The sequence below is a fragment of the Mus caroli genome, unplaced genomic scaffold, assembly GCF_978045245.1.
Source record: "Mus caroli unplaced genomic scaffold, Mus_caroli_1 scaffold_1, whole genome shotgun sequence".
Taxonomy (NCBI): domain Eukaryota; kingdom Metazoa; phylum Chordata; class Mammalia; order Rodentia; family Muridae; genus Mus; species Mus caroli.
In genome coordinates this window covers 86,634,090-86,651,559 of record NW_028227256.1, presented here as the reverse complement: position 1 = coordinate 86,651,559, position 17,470 = coordinate 86,634,090, and the positions used below count along the sequence as shown (strand labels likewise).

Here is a 17,470-nt window from a genome sequence, read left to right as displayed (position 1 = left end):
GTTAGAAAGAGGAGAGGGAGAACAGGATCTAGGCAGGATGTGTTGTATGAGCGAAGAGTAAAGAAAGAAAAATGAAAAAGAAGTAATAAAAAGGGGAAAAAGAAAAGAAAGTTACTGCCTGTTACTCCAACATTTAAAAAATAACCCCAGAGTGTAGGCTGGAGCTGATTGTTACAATGCTTGGGATGGGCAATGTCTACATGAGAACTTCTTCCAGGAGTAAGTATACATTTGTCTGCAGGTTTGGCGAGGTTTCCATCAATGCAAGAAAACAGTGAAGGAGCGGGAAGAGGAGATGGTCTTCCTGGGTATGGTAAGTTCGCTATATAAAGAGCCTGTGGGGTGTGCATCTTCTCCAGCAAGTTTCTGAGGAATGGAAGGGAAACTGAATAGGTATCTTACGAGACTGGAAGTGTCTGACTGATCAGAACCCTGCAGGGGACCCAAGAGGTCGGGGAGTGTCCCTGTTATGTCTCTGCAAAATGCAGAGTGCCCCAGATGGGAGACAGGCTGCAGAGTCTGAAAAATCTCATGCCTGCCTGGTGTCAGCAGAGCCCTTGGCTTCATGAGGGTCTTGCTGGTGAGAATGGAATTGTTTTGGTCCAGCTGGTGTTGAAGGGCCCATTTTCACAGTGATTAGCAAGTCAGGGTTAGAAGGGTGCATTTGTTGTGTACTGCTGTATAACTGTGTCAACACACAACAGCAGCTAAGGCGACCACCTGTGTATGACACACGTCCCATGGCTCAGGAATCTGACACAGCTCAGTTCTCTACCTGGGTGTTACATGGCTCCTGTTGTACCATTGGGGCTAGGGTCTCACCAGAGGCTCAAGGAGGGAAGGATCTGCCTCCAAGGTCATGTAGCTATCGGTGGCATCCCTCCTGTGGACAGTAAGACCAGCACCGTCAGTTCTTGGGCAGATCTCGGCTGGAGACAGCTCAGCAGCGCCTGGGCTCATGGACCTTGGAGTCTTCCCTGTGGCATCCTGCTTCCCCCGAGGCATTGGGGAAAGAAGGTCCACTCATTACATGCAGTCCTTCACCATCACCCTATTGTTAGTTTAAAATGAGTAAAAGGTCTCAAAGAGAGGTTACAGCAGGGTTTAGGGACCAGGAAGCAGGGCACTGGAATCCCCTGAGAGCAGCATTTCTCAGCCTGTGGGCTGCAGCCCCAGTGGGAGTTGAACAACCCTCCCACAGGTTCCCCCGAGACCGTCTGAAAACACAGGTATTTGCATTAAGATTCATAATAGTGGCAAAATTACAGCTGTGAAATAGCAATGACATAACTTTACGGTTGGGGGTCACCACGACAATAGGAACTGTATTAAAGTTTCACAGCGCTAGGAAGGTTGAGAACCACTGTTGTAGAGTCTGGTATAGGGGGTCCTCAGCATCTTTTGTGCATGGAGTACGGGGCCTCTGAACAGGGCTCACACGACCTGAGCAGAGCCCATGATTTCCTTTTTAGGGCAGCCCAGCATTTCCTTTTTAGAGCCCCCTCTTCCTTAACTGAAGCCTCACTCCTCACAGGTCTCAGTGAATTACTGAGCACTCTTCCCTATGGAAGTTCTTATGGAGACATCTTATGTCTCGACACATGACATCCCTTCAGAGCCCAGGAGGTCAACTCTGCAACAGTAGTCTCCCCAGAGTCACTTCCCCAGAGAGGTGGCTCATTTTTTGACCAATGTAGTTCCCATTAAAGGAATCTTTACCTGAGAATACCAGAATCCCAGCACACCGTATAGCAATGGCTTCAGGTGCATCACCGGGAGCCAACTGCTCTGCTGGTTGCTTCCTTGGTACCCTCAGATTACAAACACAGCAGTGTTGACAGGACAAAGATTTGGTCTCTGAAAAGAACTAACTTCCTGTAGAGCTCTGATGAGGCCAAGAAAGGAAAGAAGAAACAGGAATATAAACATGCCATAAGTAACCACAGGCTACAAAACTATCATCTCGTGTCTTGAACCTCTGTGGTCGTAAATCAGAAGACACTGAGCAGAGAAGATTGTCTGGGGGAAATATAAATACCAAAACTCACAGACACAACAAGAAACCTTAATTAAGCTAATCACAGTAGCAGAGGCTCTGCAGATTCTCCAGCGTCAGGGAGTTGGGCACCAAGAACAGTGGTGTTTGTCCAATGCCTCAGCAAAGTCAGAGTGTCGGCAGCCTCCAACGCCATGGGGGAAACCAGGGTGGAGCTGACCCCAGTCAGAGCAGCGGAGGTGACTCAGGTGATATTGTATACACAGTAGATAATGATGACCTGTGTGGCTGATTACCAATGCCAGTGCACAGCAAGCTGGCTTGCCTAGACCCTGCTTCCTGACACTCGAGGCCCTTGCCCATGAAGGAGAAGAGATACATCCACACCCTGTCTCCACTCATCAACCTAAGCACTTCAGATATGGTCAGACTCTGGTGAGGGCACTTCTGTTGTCAAAACAACGACAAGACAAAACAAAAACAATCGAATAAAATTGATTTTCACTTGGGAGGCAGGTGAATTGCCAACAAGAAGTAGCCTTGGTCAAGCACCATCTCTGTCATAGTTGGGGGCCATGCAGATAGAGGTGGAGTGTGAACCAGAGCATCCTCCCCCCCCCATCACTGCAGCAAAGCACCTGCTCAATCCAGCCCCTGCCCAGCCTATGCAAGTACATGAAGGGCTGCTGTTGTTGAGTGTTCATAGAGAGAGAACCAGGCCCCTTTTTTAAAATTATGCTTTCAAATTATTGTTGGAAATAAATCATAAGCAGTTTCTAATCCCCTCCAAAACATAACACATGGAAAGGGGACAAGAAGCTTTGGGTCAAAACAGAGAAAAATGTTAGAATAAAGAAAGCAAGCTTGGCTGTGGACTTCAGGTCCAAAACACAAACCAAAAACCGAATGAACCCTAGATGGTACCTAGATGGTTACATAGCCATGACACTGACACCTGAAACATCACAGGCTCACAATGGGCTTGACCTCTCAGATCAGTCATCAACCAAGACAGTCCCTCACACATGTGGCTGCAGGCCAGTCAGTCTGATCAGGGCAGAATGCCTGTAATCTCAGTGTGCAGGAGGCAGAGAGAAAGGATTCCCAGAGGAAGTCTGCTGGCTAAACCAGCCAAATCGGGATCACATAAGAGACCCTGACTCCGTGTATAAGGTGAAGGATATCACGGACGACCTCTAATGTCGGTCTCTGCCCTCTTCATGCATTCACCATGCATGCACAGGTGTGCCTACACATATACAAATGTCTACATAACACATGCATACACACACACCACATTCATATACATTCAAAAGCTAAGCTGCTTATATTGGCTGGTTTACTTTTAAAATCAAATTAGCAATCTAAGGTTCATGATACGTATTTAAGTGCCAACTCAAATTTCACAGAAGTCAGACTTTTGACTCAATTGCTTCTATTTGAGTAAACTTTTGTTTAAAACCAACAAGATTCAGCCTATGTTTACTGGTCATTTTCTAGGTTAAAAAAAAAAAAAAGAGTTCAGAATTCCAGAATCCCAGGCAATGGCCAAAGACTATTGCATGCACCCCTTCAGTCTTGACTGCCTACCCTGGTACCACTCAGAGACGGATCATCTGTGTATAACACAGCCCTCCGCTTTCCTCTCTAATTTCCATGTGCTGAGCTCAAAAGAAAATTTCTCCACAGTGTAGTTTGCAAGACGTAAAGAGAACAGCTCCCCCGCTGTGTGTTCCGTGCGACTCTCTCTGCACGCTGTTCTGCCCAGTGTGCCGAGTCTTGATATTACATGTTCGATTGAAATGTTAACCACTGAGAAATCCAAGGATTCAATTTTTTTGAAAGAATGTTATCTGCAGTATGCTGGCTGATGACCATACAAAATCCACTATCCCAAACCAAGGGCATGTTTTCAATTGACTACATTTTCCGCTCTGTCATTGATGAGGGTGGCGCCTCCTTGGGTCAAATCTCAGTTTTCCATTGGTTCATCTGGATCTGTGATGTCAATGCAAAAGATTTAGTCGTCCCAGCTGCGCTTGTGTCTTTCTGAAGCAATGATCTAGTCTCTGAAAACAGACTCAGGACAAGGAACATCTCTCCACCTTCCACCCCAACCAGATATTTCTCTTAACCATTGTCATATAAATTATTTTTTGTTGATACTGCCATCTTAAAATTTTAAATCATAAAGTCTACAGAGGAAAATAAATGGTGGTCTAAAAATCACGTCCAGCTATTTTAATTGGCAGAGCCAGTGGCGTGGAGCCAGTGCAAGGGAACTTAATGAACACAATCCATTCTCTTCCAGGGGACCCCCTCACAGCCATCCGTCCTGCAGTCAGGGCCCTGCATATTTCAATTTACCCTGAAGCCATCGCTGTTTGCATTGTAATGAGGAGCTCTGGGGTCACTTATTAAAGCAAAGGGCCTGTGGCTTCTACAAACATCATCGGAATCCTGAAAGCACCATAAACCCGTTCACTTTCATTCTCTACCATCAAACGAGCTATTTTCTCCATCGCTTTGAGGCTAATAAATTAAAATTTTATTCTTATTAGCCCCAGAATAGGCTGGGGTACCCTATCACTGAGGCTCTTAGAGCCCCTGGTGTGCCTTTTAACATTAGAAGAGCTATCTGTCCCCCCAGTGTCCCAGCAGAGGCAGCATCCAGCCACATACATATGTGTCCTGCAGTGACTCTCTGGGGCCTCTGATTGGTAACATGTACCTTAGAGGCAGATAGACTTGGTTCAAAGCCCAGCTCTGTCTGTCTGTTGCCAGGGGCAGGGGCCCACATCTCACACACCCTTTCTGGGAGCCTCGGTTTCCTTTTGGAGAAAGGCCAGCACAGTACTGCCTCTATCCCTGGGGCAGCAAGCGGAACATCCTAAGAGCCGAAAGGGAGAGGCCTCCCCTGGAGCATGAGGATGGAAACACCTCTGAGGAAGGTGGTTTGTGTCATTGTCTTGGCAGATGCTAAGATGTAACGTCGGTTGAGTGATCCTTGCAACAGAACAGTTTGAAGAAGTCCAGAAATTTCATGTACAAAATCACAAAAGGCTCCGAAATAAGTTCTTATATAAAACACATGTAACAAAGGCCTCAAAATCCAGTATACCCAGGCCCTTGCTGCTCATCCCACTAAACCTGTATACTGAAATCTAGCCTGTCAAAATTTGGCCTGGAAAAGTCCATGAGGCTGAGTCTGGCCCAACACTTCCCTATCTTGCTACAAAGGGGCCATCTGGAGATTCCCCAAGGCAAAAGACAGAGGAAATCCTGGAGAGGCAGCAAGCCACCCCTCTAGCCCACCACACCCTCTGGTGAGTAGGCTTCCCTAAAGTGCTTCGTGGCTTCAAAAGCCTACGTCAGCAGGGCACGACCCATGACACCATGCCTGTAATCCTGGACATGGAGAAAGGGGAATGTTTACAAGTTCCAAGCCAGCCTGGGCTACAGTGTGAGGCTCTGTTTCAAAAGGAGACAAGCACACGACACACTTGAGAGGCAGTAGAGAGAAGGCAAAGCCACCCGTCTTCTTCTATTCAGTAGGATCTTACCATGCAGCTGCCTGACCCGACTCACCTTAGTTTGATTTCAAGTCTTGTTAAAATATGTGTGTATACATACATGCATGCATACATACATACATACATACATATTATTTCTTGTTAATATTCTGTCTGATTACTCATGGCCCCAGGTTTCCAGGTCATCAGTCACTAAATGACAGAATGATTCTTTTCTTTGCCTTCCCTTCGTTCCCTGGCCCCAGAAGTCCCTCGTGGGTCCCCTGGAACTGGCAGTCTGCCATCGTGCACCTCACTGGAGCCCTTTACAAAGCCACTCACTGCTGCATGGACCATGGGCAAAGCCAAGATCTCCTGAGCTTGTTGATGGTCTCCGGTACAGTAGAAATCCTATGAAGCTTTGTCCAGCTCACAGCACAGTGAGCAGTAGCCAACCACGGTCCGCTCTGCTCTCCAGACAGTTTAAGCTCAAGCTCAACATCGGTGCAACTCAGCCACGGTCACTCAAGTGCTAGCCAGGTTTTTCTTCCTCTCTCTCTCTCTCTCTCTCTCTCTCTCTCTCTCTCTCTCTCTCTCTCTCTCTCTCTGTGTGTGTGTGTGTGTGTGTGTGTGTGTGTGTGTAACACATTAAAGTTAAAGAGAGACCAGGAAGGTTCTTATGTCATCATAAAGTCTTGAAACGGCGCTGTCACAGGCTCAACAGGGAAAATGCCTTGTGCAAAAACACCAAGCAAGACAATTCACCAATAATCACCAAGTTGAAATGCACATCAGTTTCAAAGTATGAAACTATTTCCAGATAAAATGGATTAAGCCCAAGACTCACCAAAGAGAAGCATCAAACACAGAGAATAGGAGTGGTCTAGGTGTCCTTCCTGTGTGACACTGGACAAGGCCCTTGATTTCTCTGTGCCTTCATTTCCTCATACATAAGAGTTAAGCAGTAACACTCTCTCTGCTTAAGGAGGCTGTGCGGAATAATTGAGCTCGTATTTGTAAACCACTCAAACTTGCCTCACAGTGCTGACTTTAAGGTATGAGAATGCAAAGCAGAGAGCCTCAGCCTCAGCTGCTAAAGATCTGAAAGCTCACCAGCACCCTATCCTATCATACTTCTTAAGTAAGCATTAAAGAAAATACTGAACTCTTAAAGAAATGGACTCCAATGGGCTAGAAAACACTCCTACTCTTTAACAGATCGGTGCTTGCTAACATAGTGGATCTTAAAGATTCATACTGAACTTGTTCAACCCAGAGAGTGAAACAAAAATGATCTCTCCCTGAAGACCTTCACTTCTGCTTCTGTCTGTCCTTGCGCAGAGTAGGCGGGTTTATGGACTCAGAGCTATATACACACAGACAGATGACTTTGAAATGATGGGCCACCCACTACTTGGTACAATGGGACCTGATGAAGAGTTAGGTGTTCTGCAACCTGAGGTCTTCCTTGTATAAAATCAGACACCTGGATGCCAAGGCCGTCCTTCTAAGCACTGCCCCCAAGCATCAGTGCAGACATTCAGGACCTGGGAGAGCAGGTATAACAAGGTCACTAGAAGAGATCCGTTCCTCCCCTTAGGGTGACAACCACCACTCTGAGACAGAAAATCTTTGGATAACTGCCAGCACCACGCACGCCACATAATTCCCAGTCTATTGGGGACCAATACACTGAGAAGATTTTTATAAATGACCGTTTTCTCTTCCTAATTTCAACAAGGGTTTTAAAACCCAAAGCCTGTCGAACATTAGCTAAGCATCGACATTAACGGAGCGTGGAGTCTTCCTTCCCCGAAAACTCAGGAAGTGTCGCTTCACGTCACATTTCTACAGCAACATCAATTATTAATGTGTGTGTGTTTTGCTGACAGAGGACCTCGCTGGAAATGTAGGTTTCGTTATTCCGTTCTGGGTCGTTAACTGTGGAGAGCTGGCAAATGTGATGGTTTGCCCACATGGGGAGCCTTCATTAAGATGCATTAATCTACAGCCCATGCATTTCAATACATCGTATGTTATCATGGTCCCCACTCCTTTTAATATCCCTAATTTATTTTTAAATGAGTTGCTGTTTATATGGCCAGTTAACAAATTTGAATTCATATGACCAGAGTCACTAAAGAAGAGAAGATGTTTGCACCCAAAGGACAGGATGCTCGTTAGCATAGGATGTAAATTTATTAGAACCTTCAAGTGCAAAAACAGCAAGAGGAGGGAGTTACAAACGACCCAAATGAATTCTTGCCAGTGAAAATCTATATGGAAAAAACATGCATGACTGCTCCCATCTGAATAACACAGCACAGTGCTACACAACACAGAAGAAGAGGGAGCTTGGAGCTTGCCCCAGCCACCCTCACTGCCATGAGACCTCCGCTTTCACATCTGTCCAGTGGCGGCGGTTCCTCACTCTCATTTCTATCTCCAAAGATGAACATAAGCATCACTGAGGAGACACAGTGCAAGGGCTCATGGGACAGAGTACAGTGAACCCGTACGATGATTAGATCAGCCTGTAGGACTTTACAGGGGCCAGAGAGATGGCTCTGTGGGTCAAAGTGTTGACTGCACAAACATGAGGGCTGGGGCTCAGATCCCCAAGCCCCAAATAAATCCTGGGTGGGCATGGCGGCCCACTTACAGCTCCAGCTCTCAGGAGGTCAAGCAGATCTCAGGAGCAGACTGCCTAGTTGGAATGGTCAGATCTTTGAGTTCTGGGCTTAGATGAGAGACTCTAGCAACGATTTTGTAATTCTCATTCTGGATCCACTCTTCATGTGTTTTAGGGAAATTCTCATCTTAACAAAAATTGTACTCTTATTCTCATTTATAATAAATGAGAAAATTGGATCATTTTTTAAAGTTTGTAGTGGGTACATTTATAAAGTATTACAGATATAGCTTCCTCTTCTTCTATTTCACTTGACTGTTTGATTCTAAGAAATCTAAACTCTAACAGATGGAAAAGTAAAACAATCTCTCCCATTTGGAGGTCCAGACCTGTTCCTTTGAAGGTTGTGTGCGTGCGTGTATGCACATGCAAGGGGACTTGTTTGACCCAATGGGCATGATACAACTGAATCTGGCCTTTGATCTGCCTGATTGTACTGTGACCTTAGCACCAAACCCATCGGCCCCACTAACACAATGTCCCCTGGAACTGACCAGAGCTACTCCCCCAAGCAGTTAAGAAGTTACTCAAAGTATTGCAGCAGGCATTGACAGAGAGACAACAGATATAAATACCCACAAGAGCACATGCGGCAGGAAGGGAACTCAGAAGTTCTTTGTTCTGCAAGCTTTGTTTACTAACATAATTGACTTCAGCTATTTCTTGTAATTTAACATTAAAGATACCCGTGTTTAACACCAGCATGCAAATTTCTAAAAACTGTACTTTGGCTCTCAAAACCCATGAAAGGCTGCCTTTAGTTCCACATCACTGTCCTTTTGACTTGAAAGCCTTGGTTGAACCTCGGGATGTCTCCAGAGGGGGGAGGTCTTCCCCTGTCCAGGAGTCCTGTTCTCCTGCTCTTGTGTTTATGATCTGGGGATGGTAAGTACCAGGATTGGATCCTTCTGCAAACCCCCTTTACTTCACTCTATCCAAGTCTCCAACACCATCCTTGAATAGATGGCTGCATAGTCACATAGGCTAATCTCTCCGATTTTGCTCTGTTGGAGCTTCAGGTGAACTGAACTTTATCCTAACACTATTTGAAGAATGTCTGTCTACAACTTTGTGCAGATGCTGGGCATGGGTCAGGACTGGGGGCCAGAAGTTGCTCCACAGTCACCACTTCCAGATTTGCTGATTGACAGGTGTGGAAGGAGAATGCTCTAGAAGATGTGTGGGGAGGTGTGTCTGAATTAAGCTGCACAATGTCTTCCTTTGGAGAGCCAAGAGTTGATTTTCAGAGTTGATATTTAGGTCATTCTGAATAGTCAGAATATAACTCCTTTCAGTAGGCTTTGTGACAAACACTTCCCTCTTCTGCATTCTCCTTCCTCCCACCAATCAAGAAGATTGGGAAAAGCTTTAGTTTCTAAAGTATGGGAGACATTTTTAGGCTTACTGAACGTACTAGTTTTTCTGTCATTATAACACAATATCTGAGATGAGCTTAAAATACTTAAAACTTAAAATATAAAAGAGTTATTTTACCTAAGAGTTTTGAAATTGTTGTTCATCAATGGGTCCTTGCTGTCTTGGAGGCACGTCTGTGTGTGAGGTGGTGTGTGTCAATTCCCCCCACATCCTCACCCACACACACACACAGAGAGAACGAGTTCTTCGGGTGCTCACACTCACTTTGAGCTTGTGCTCTAGATGTATTTTAAAAATGTGTCTGTGATAAGACCCCCTAAAAAACCACACATGGGATTTGATTCTAATGTTTTCTACAGTCCTGTGACTTTTAGTCTCAACTTTGGGGGGGATGTTATTTCCAGAAACCATCCCCTCTCTTCAATGAAGTCAGTGACGCCATTGTCCAGTCCAAACAAGTGACGAATCTGAGGGACGAGGTGCAGCTAAAACACGAACAGGACTACCAGGAAGCCTTAATAAATATCAAGGAGGACCTGAAGATGCTGGAAGGCCCGGACATCAAGGAGCATCTTCAGGACCAGATCCGGCAGTGGTTCATTGAGTGCAGGTGACAGGTGGTCTCTGGGGTGGCTCAGCTCAGTTGGTGGGTTGGTTGGTTGGCTTGCTTGCTTGCTTGCTTGTTTGCTTGCTTTATTTTGTTTTTGTGACAAGGTCTCATTGTTTAGTCCAAGCCAGGTTTGAATTTAAAGGAAGCCTTTTGCTTCAGCCCTGGAGTCCTGGGACTATAAACATGAGCCACCACCTGGCTTGTTATATTCTTGGACACCAAGGCATCCAGTACGGAGACGTGAGGTTTCTGGACTTCATTTTTAAAAACTCAAATACTATCGCTAGGGATTCAGAAATGTTTTTAATTAAATTGCTTCTTGGCCTGTGTTTGCTTTTTTTTAAAATATGGAAATATGGCTCATGCACTACTCTGTGACCACATAAAATAGAATGTGATGGGTAGGGGTCTACACAGCCAGGTGTGTCTAAAGCCCAGGGAACTGGAAATAGCCAGAGCTGACTGCCCTTCCATTGTGAACCAGCAAGCCATTGCTTCAGGCTCTTGGACCCTGGCCCTCCCTCAGTCTGGGAGACAGCTGTGCTGCTGGGACCTAGTATTCCCTAAATGATACGCCACTAGGAGTTCAGAGGCCAGGGCACCAGAACTGTTCTTGCAGTAGACTTCCTACTGCTTTTAAATGAAATGCTAAATGGTCTACAACTTGTTTGCTGGAGCAGTTTTAGGTATGTTTTATCTCAAGGGAGAATAAATAAGGGTTCTCTATCATGATCATGTGCTGAGGAAAGGACTGTAGACATCTCTTCCCATGCCAGTGTGTTCACCCCGACATCAGGTCCTGAGACACTCAACATGACAACACTGGTCAGCTCATTGGGATCAGAGAGCTGAATTGTCAGAAATAGGAAAATCAAGTTTTTTCTTTAAATAAAATCATACCAGGGAGAGGGGATGTGGGGTGGGAGGAGGCAGGCTGTGAGCAGACATCTGGGAATCCTCCTGGTTTGGATTTAGTAAGTCTCTTTTCAGAAAGAGCTCAACAGCACTGATGAGAACTCACCTGCCTCTGGCTCAGCACCCACTTGCTGGTTACTGTTAAGGCCACGGGACCTAGAGAGGCTCCCAGGTAACAATAATGAGGGGGGAGGGGCTGAGGGAATGGAAGGGTGTTGTTCTAGAAACTGGACAGCTAATCTCTGTCCACAACCATCCCTCCCTATGTTGACTTCCTGTGGAAATCAAATACTCGTCCCTGCGTGATAGTCAAACTGTATGCCAAAGCTTCGTGGTAGGTGGTAGGTGTCCAGAACAAACATTCCATGCCTTTTAAATGGTGTACCATTTGGAGTAGCATGATAGAACAATATGTGCTGTACACTATTACTACTACTGCACACACACACACACACACACACACACACACACACACACACACACGCTTACGCACACAGGTGTCCAGAATAAACAGTTCATGCCTTGTAAATGGTATACCATTTGAAGTTCTGGTCTAACATAGTCTCCTCGGGTCAACTGTTTTTTATACATAGATTGTGATCACTTCAAATAAGAATCTTTCGTCACTGCTGCTCTTCTTCTTCTTCTTCTTCTTCTTCTTCTTCTTCTTCTTCTTCTTCTTCTTCTTCTTCTTCTTCTTCCTCTTCTTCTTCTTCTTCTTGTCTGCCTGTATACATAGAGAGCCAAGCTTCAGACACCCAGAACAGTGCCTGGGTAAAGAGCGAGCAGACAATTCGCATGGACAGACACCCATTAAATAGCGCCATAGTGCTGGGCCATGTGATGGAAATGAGGTAGTAGTCTGAATGAGTTCACTGTTGTGTGTCTATCACAGGGGTACACACACATACACAAACACAGGCACACACACACACACAGCCCTAGATGCCCAAACCTCCTGCATGACTGGACACCATAAAGCTTCTAGTGTGTGTGTGTGTGTGTGTGTGTGTGTGTGTGTATACAGTAGTAGTAGTAGTGGTGGTGGTGGTGGTTTGCAGAGATATGTAGAATAGCGCAGCACAGCGTTCTATCACGCTGCTCTAAATGGTACACCGTTTAAAAGGCACGAACTGTTTATTCTAGAATCGTTTACTAAGTGTTTTCAGATCACAGTTGACAGCAGGTCACAGACAAAACCACAGAGGGCAGAAACACAGATAAGGGGGCTGCCGTGCTCACACCATGTGGACCACCCTAATCTTCGTCATGCACACGTGTGGAAAGCTTTTGGGGAATGCAGCAGAAGTGAAGGCTGTCTCCAGTTAGGCTCTAGGGAGCGGGGTCTCTGGAGAGTCTACCTTCTGTACCAGGAGAACTCTTTTGTTTCTATAAAAAGTATTGTTTTTACGATTTAAAAAAAAAGTCAAAAATACATTTGGTGGGGAGGCAATCTGCTTGCATTGATTTAAGACACTCGGATTTTAGGGAAACGGTTTACTAGAATGTCTTCATCACAGGCTTGACTGTTGTTCCTAATGCAGAATTGGGTAGGATGGCAATGGGGTGAGGTATCATCCCTACCTGAATCCTCAGCGACCCAGGCTGTCACTCTAGGAATGCCCTGCTATTTCAGCATTTATGAAATTCTTTGAAAATGCAGCTGGTGGGTCCTCTGAGGACACTTCCTCCTGGTGTCGCTGACCCCACCATCCAGGGTCTGGTCAGAGGCCCCCTCGTGGGTACACTGGGCAGAACTCACAAAGGCATAAAAATTCCTCTTTTTGAAGTTATGTAAGGTCGAGGGCAAATTTATTTTCATAATTGGATTAAAGTCATCCGATGGACTTTGATAAAGAGCCTTCGCCTTGCTTTTTTTGAATCAAAGGCAAATAAAAGCAAATATTGTCTTTTGAAGTATGAAACACAGTCAGTTCTCAGAATAAATCCCAAAAGATGCACAGGGGCAGGGCAGGCGATCATGAGAAGCTGTAGGGGACACACCCCCCCTCTCAGTTCCTCTGGTCAATACGCACAGGCTGGCCTCGGGCTCTGACTCAACACATCGCTGAAGTCCATGCTGACCTCCCAGGGGCTGGGTCACAGGGGTGTGTTACCGGGCCTTCTCATTATTTGGTTTTTTAAGCCAATTTTTAAGCTATTCTAGATCATTTTTTAAATTATCTGACAGCTTCACACATGAATATAATGGCTGTTAGTTGTTCTTAGTCTTTATTCTCTTCCTCTACCCCTCCCCCTCCCACTGGGAAGTTAAACTTCAAAAACCACACCTCTTCATTTGAGGTAGAGTTTAATGAAGAAAATGTAACCTATGTATAGTTTCAGCAAACAGAGACGGCAACTCTGAAACTTCTTGGTAACATTCCTTCCTGTCTCTTTCCTTTACAACATATATTTTAAGTAGTTTTATTTATTCATATTTTTGCTAATGTTTAAAACTTCAACAATGAACTTTCTCACGGCCTCATGAAGCTTTCCAAAATAATTTTTTTTAATGAATGCTTGGCATTGAATTGCATGGGTGCTCGGGTTAATAAGCTGATTGTAATCTTTTTAATATTTTGCAGAGCTGGTAAAATGAAGGTTATCAAATGATCTTGGAATTTGTATTAATTTGATTATTTAGGGGTTGGGAAATACTTTTCATTTTTTGATTTTGTTTTGAGACAGGGCCTAACTATGCAGCCCAGGATAGCCTTGAATCCCAGATCCTCTGGCCTCAGCCTCTTCATTGGCAGGGTTACAGGTGTGCACCCCCAACTTATTTGAGGTGGTTTTGTTTGTTGTTCTTCTCTGAGCTGTTCTGCCATTTATCCACTTCTCTGTGTCATGGTGTCGGGGTTTTCTTCTTTGAGGGATCTGTGATAGATAGATATATAGATAGATATGTAATGTAAACATATTTTATAGATATATAATATGCTCATATATTCATATAAACATTCACATATATGTATCTTTTATATAATTTATATAAAATATATGATTTATATAAAATATAACATATATACTTATATGTTATTTATACATATAACATATGTTAACATATGTATGTATATGTATATATACATATGTTAACATCAATATACACATATATAAGCATTAAAGACCTTAAGCTTCGGGTGTATTACTAGAATAATAACTGAGCTTTCATTTGTCATTATTATCTTTAGGGAGTGATCTCCCCTTGCAAGAGACCTTCCATTCCTCTCCTTTGGTTTGTCTTCTCCCAGTCTTTTACACTGTACGGCCCTAGGATCTTCTGCAGGGTGTGGCTGTGCATGCATCATTCTTGGTGCGTTTGTAGTGTGGGCTGTTTAAAGAGCTCGGTCTGGGAAGCATAAGCAGTCAGAGGCTGCTTCAGTCATTGGTCAAGGAAGAACCAACTTCCTGGGTCAGAACTCAGATGTGGGGTTCCTCACCGTAACTCCCAGGGTCTCACTTGTAATCATAGCCACATTAGTGACCAGGTACATCAGGCAGGTGTACATTCAGGGAGGAGGGAGAGACTGTTATTGCCCAAATATGTATTCTACTTCCAGAATGCTTTACACGTGACCTTGTTTGGCCTCTGTGTTGCTTTGCTATTGTTGCTGGATTAAATCTGCCATCTTGGTGATTTAACTGGAAACTGGAGACCTGAGGTGAAAGGGCAGATCAGTGCTCTCAAGACACTCCAAGGATAACCCAGTCATGGTCTCTTCCAGCCCCTGGTGGCGGCTGCTACTCCTTGGCTTATGTGTCTAGGTCACTCCACCCTACATCAGTGGTCACATTCCCCTCTCCTCTGTGTGCCTCTGACCACCCTGCACATGTTTTGCACAGTATTGAGGACAACATGGAAGGACCACCTCGTGACACAGATAACCCCTATCAGATGTTCAGTACATCCTCCAGAGCATGCACAGCATCACAGACATTAGGACAAGGCTCTTCAGAGTTCACTGTTCAGCCCACCACACACCGACAGCCCTGTGAGATGGCCTTGCAGCCTTTTCACCCACAGGAGGATAATGAAGACCGAGCTACAGGATTTTGGGTTTTCTACAAAGTTACCACCCAACAGGACTCTCTGCGGCACTGAGAACTCTCTAGGTTCTGATACCTGGCACAGTCAACTTAGAAGCCAACTTAGTCTGGCTATGTGAGCTGGCTCCAACTTACAAAGGTTCAACTTGGCTATGTGCAAAGCAGGGCACATCCCACAGAAACAGAAATCGCTTTCCTAACTTGAACATGGACCTTGTCCTTGGCCAGAGCTATGTCCTCTGATCCTTGGTGATGGGTAGTCATGGGTAGTAGCAGGGAGCTGGAGAGGGAGGCACAACTCCCAGTCAGCCCCATGACCTCAAGGTCAATCTGTGCTGTGCTGTGCTGTGCTGTACTGTGCTTGTGGTCAGTCTGGGATAATCAGCAGGGCAGATATATTAAATGCATTTTCCATTGTAACATGCCTTCCAACTTTGCATCTAAGGAACATAGTGGAGTCGCAGCTGTTTATTTCATTTTATTTAATTTGAACTTTGGTTGAGGCAACCACATGTCCCTAGTGGTTACCATGGTGAGAAGCACAACTATGGGGATGTTTCCAGAAAGCACTTGCTGTACTTAGTGTGTGTCTTCACTTGAGACCAACACCCACTGTGTTGAGTTTCTGGACTCAATTGTGAACTTCATTCCAAAGTCTCATGGTCTTAGCCATAGCTTCATCCAATGCACAACTGAAACCCAGCTAGGTTACAACAGCCACAACCAGACTGTGGAACTGGGGCTCTTATCCCTGAAGATGCAACAGTCTTTCCTGCTCCCAGTCACCTACATCAGCACCATGTAAATGGTCATCATCACAAATTATAGGTCTTAAGGCCTTTACAAATGAAGACCCCAAGATGGTTTGGCCATCTTATGGTCCCTCTGCAATTCACTGCTGAATGATTCGGTACTTCTCCTTTACAAATGAAGACCCCAAGATGGTTTGGCCATCTTATGGTCCCTCTGCAATTCACTGCTGAATGATTCGGTACTTCTGTTGCTGTGAATGAGCACCCTGACATAGGCAGCATAGGACAGGAGAATTTTTATTTGTATTGTAATCTCAGGTTACAGTCCATCGTGGAAGAGAAGTCACCCAGGCAGGAGCTTGAAGCAATTGATCATACCATATCCACTCAAGAACAAAGCAAACTAATGCAGCTGGTGTGGTGGCACATGCCTTTAATCTCAGTACTGGAGAGACAGAGCCGACCTGGTCTACAGAGTGAGGTCAGCCAGGACTCTGTACATAGAGAAATCCTATCTCAAAAAGGGGGAGGGCTATTTGGGAGAGAATGCACCCAAGCTCCCTGCTTCTGCTCTTTCTAAGCTTCTGCTGCTTTCTCTTAACTTGTACAGTTCTGGACCCAGCCTAAGGAATAGTGCCACCCACAGTGGGCTTGGGTTAGGTAATAAGATAATACCCCAGGGACAGACCCACAAGTCAACCTGATCTGGACAATTCTACACTAAGGCTTTCTTCAAGGGTTATTCTGATTTGTGGCAAGTTGACAGTTAAAACTAACTGGCACCTTGTTTAAAAGCACTGTGACTTCCAGGGAGCCTTTCAAAAGGGGGCTACAGCATGGGAGTCAGATCAGCTTGATGGCCTCTCCAGGCACATTTCAGCAGACTCCCATGTTACTATTCTCATTGCTGTGATCAAGTGCCTTACAAGAAGAAAATTAAGATAAGAGCATTCTCCTGTGGTTCACAGTTTGACCCCTCACATCTGTTGTGACTGAGAAGACATGGTGGTAGAGCAGTCGGGAAGCAGGAAGTGGAAATAAAATGCAGCAGGACTCAGAACCCTCAAGGCCCACCCTGAGTGTTGCACTACTTCCATTGAAGCGCCACATCCTAAAGTTTCCACAACATTTAGTGTCACCAGCTGAGGATCAAGTATTCAAACACATAGACCTATGGGTGATATTTCACATTCAAACCCAGGACTGCTTTGAGTTGTATATAGGCTTATGTTGTTTTTCCAGTAGACACAATAGTCGCTGTGAAGGTCAAATTAAATGACTAGGGAGTAAGCTGGATCTCAGCAGTGTGGCTACATGGCTGGAAGTGTCACCACCACCACCGTCTGCTAATGTTATAATGCAATGATGCACCCTGTATAGACAACAAGCAAATGTACTGTGAATGTTGCATATACATACAAGATTTCAAACTAAGGGAGTGGAGACCCTAGAGTAGAGTCTATATGGGTTTAAATCTCCACTCTACCACTTTAAGTCTTTGTGACCTTGAGCCATACCTGTGCCCTCTGTATTTGCTCCCTCATCTAAGTGTATGCTAGTAGTGGG

The 17,470-nt window shown here is 45.0% G+C and overlaps 1 protein-coding gene across 1 annotated transcript in view; it reads left to right on the top strand.

Annotated features, from left to right (window-relative positions):
- The window catches only part of Drc11 (dynein regulatory complex subunit 11), a 120,295-nt gene that overhangs the window by 15,469 nt on the left and 87,356 nt on the right, over positions 1–17,470 (top strand). The window contains exons 5-6 of the mRNA XM_021165896.3: positions 242–313; positions 9,982–10,187. Of these exons, the coding sequence (XP_021021555.1) occupies positions 242–313; positions 9,982–10,187 (278 nt within the window). The remainder of the gene's footprint in view (positions 1–241; positions 314–9,981; positions 10,188–17,470) is intronic.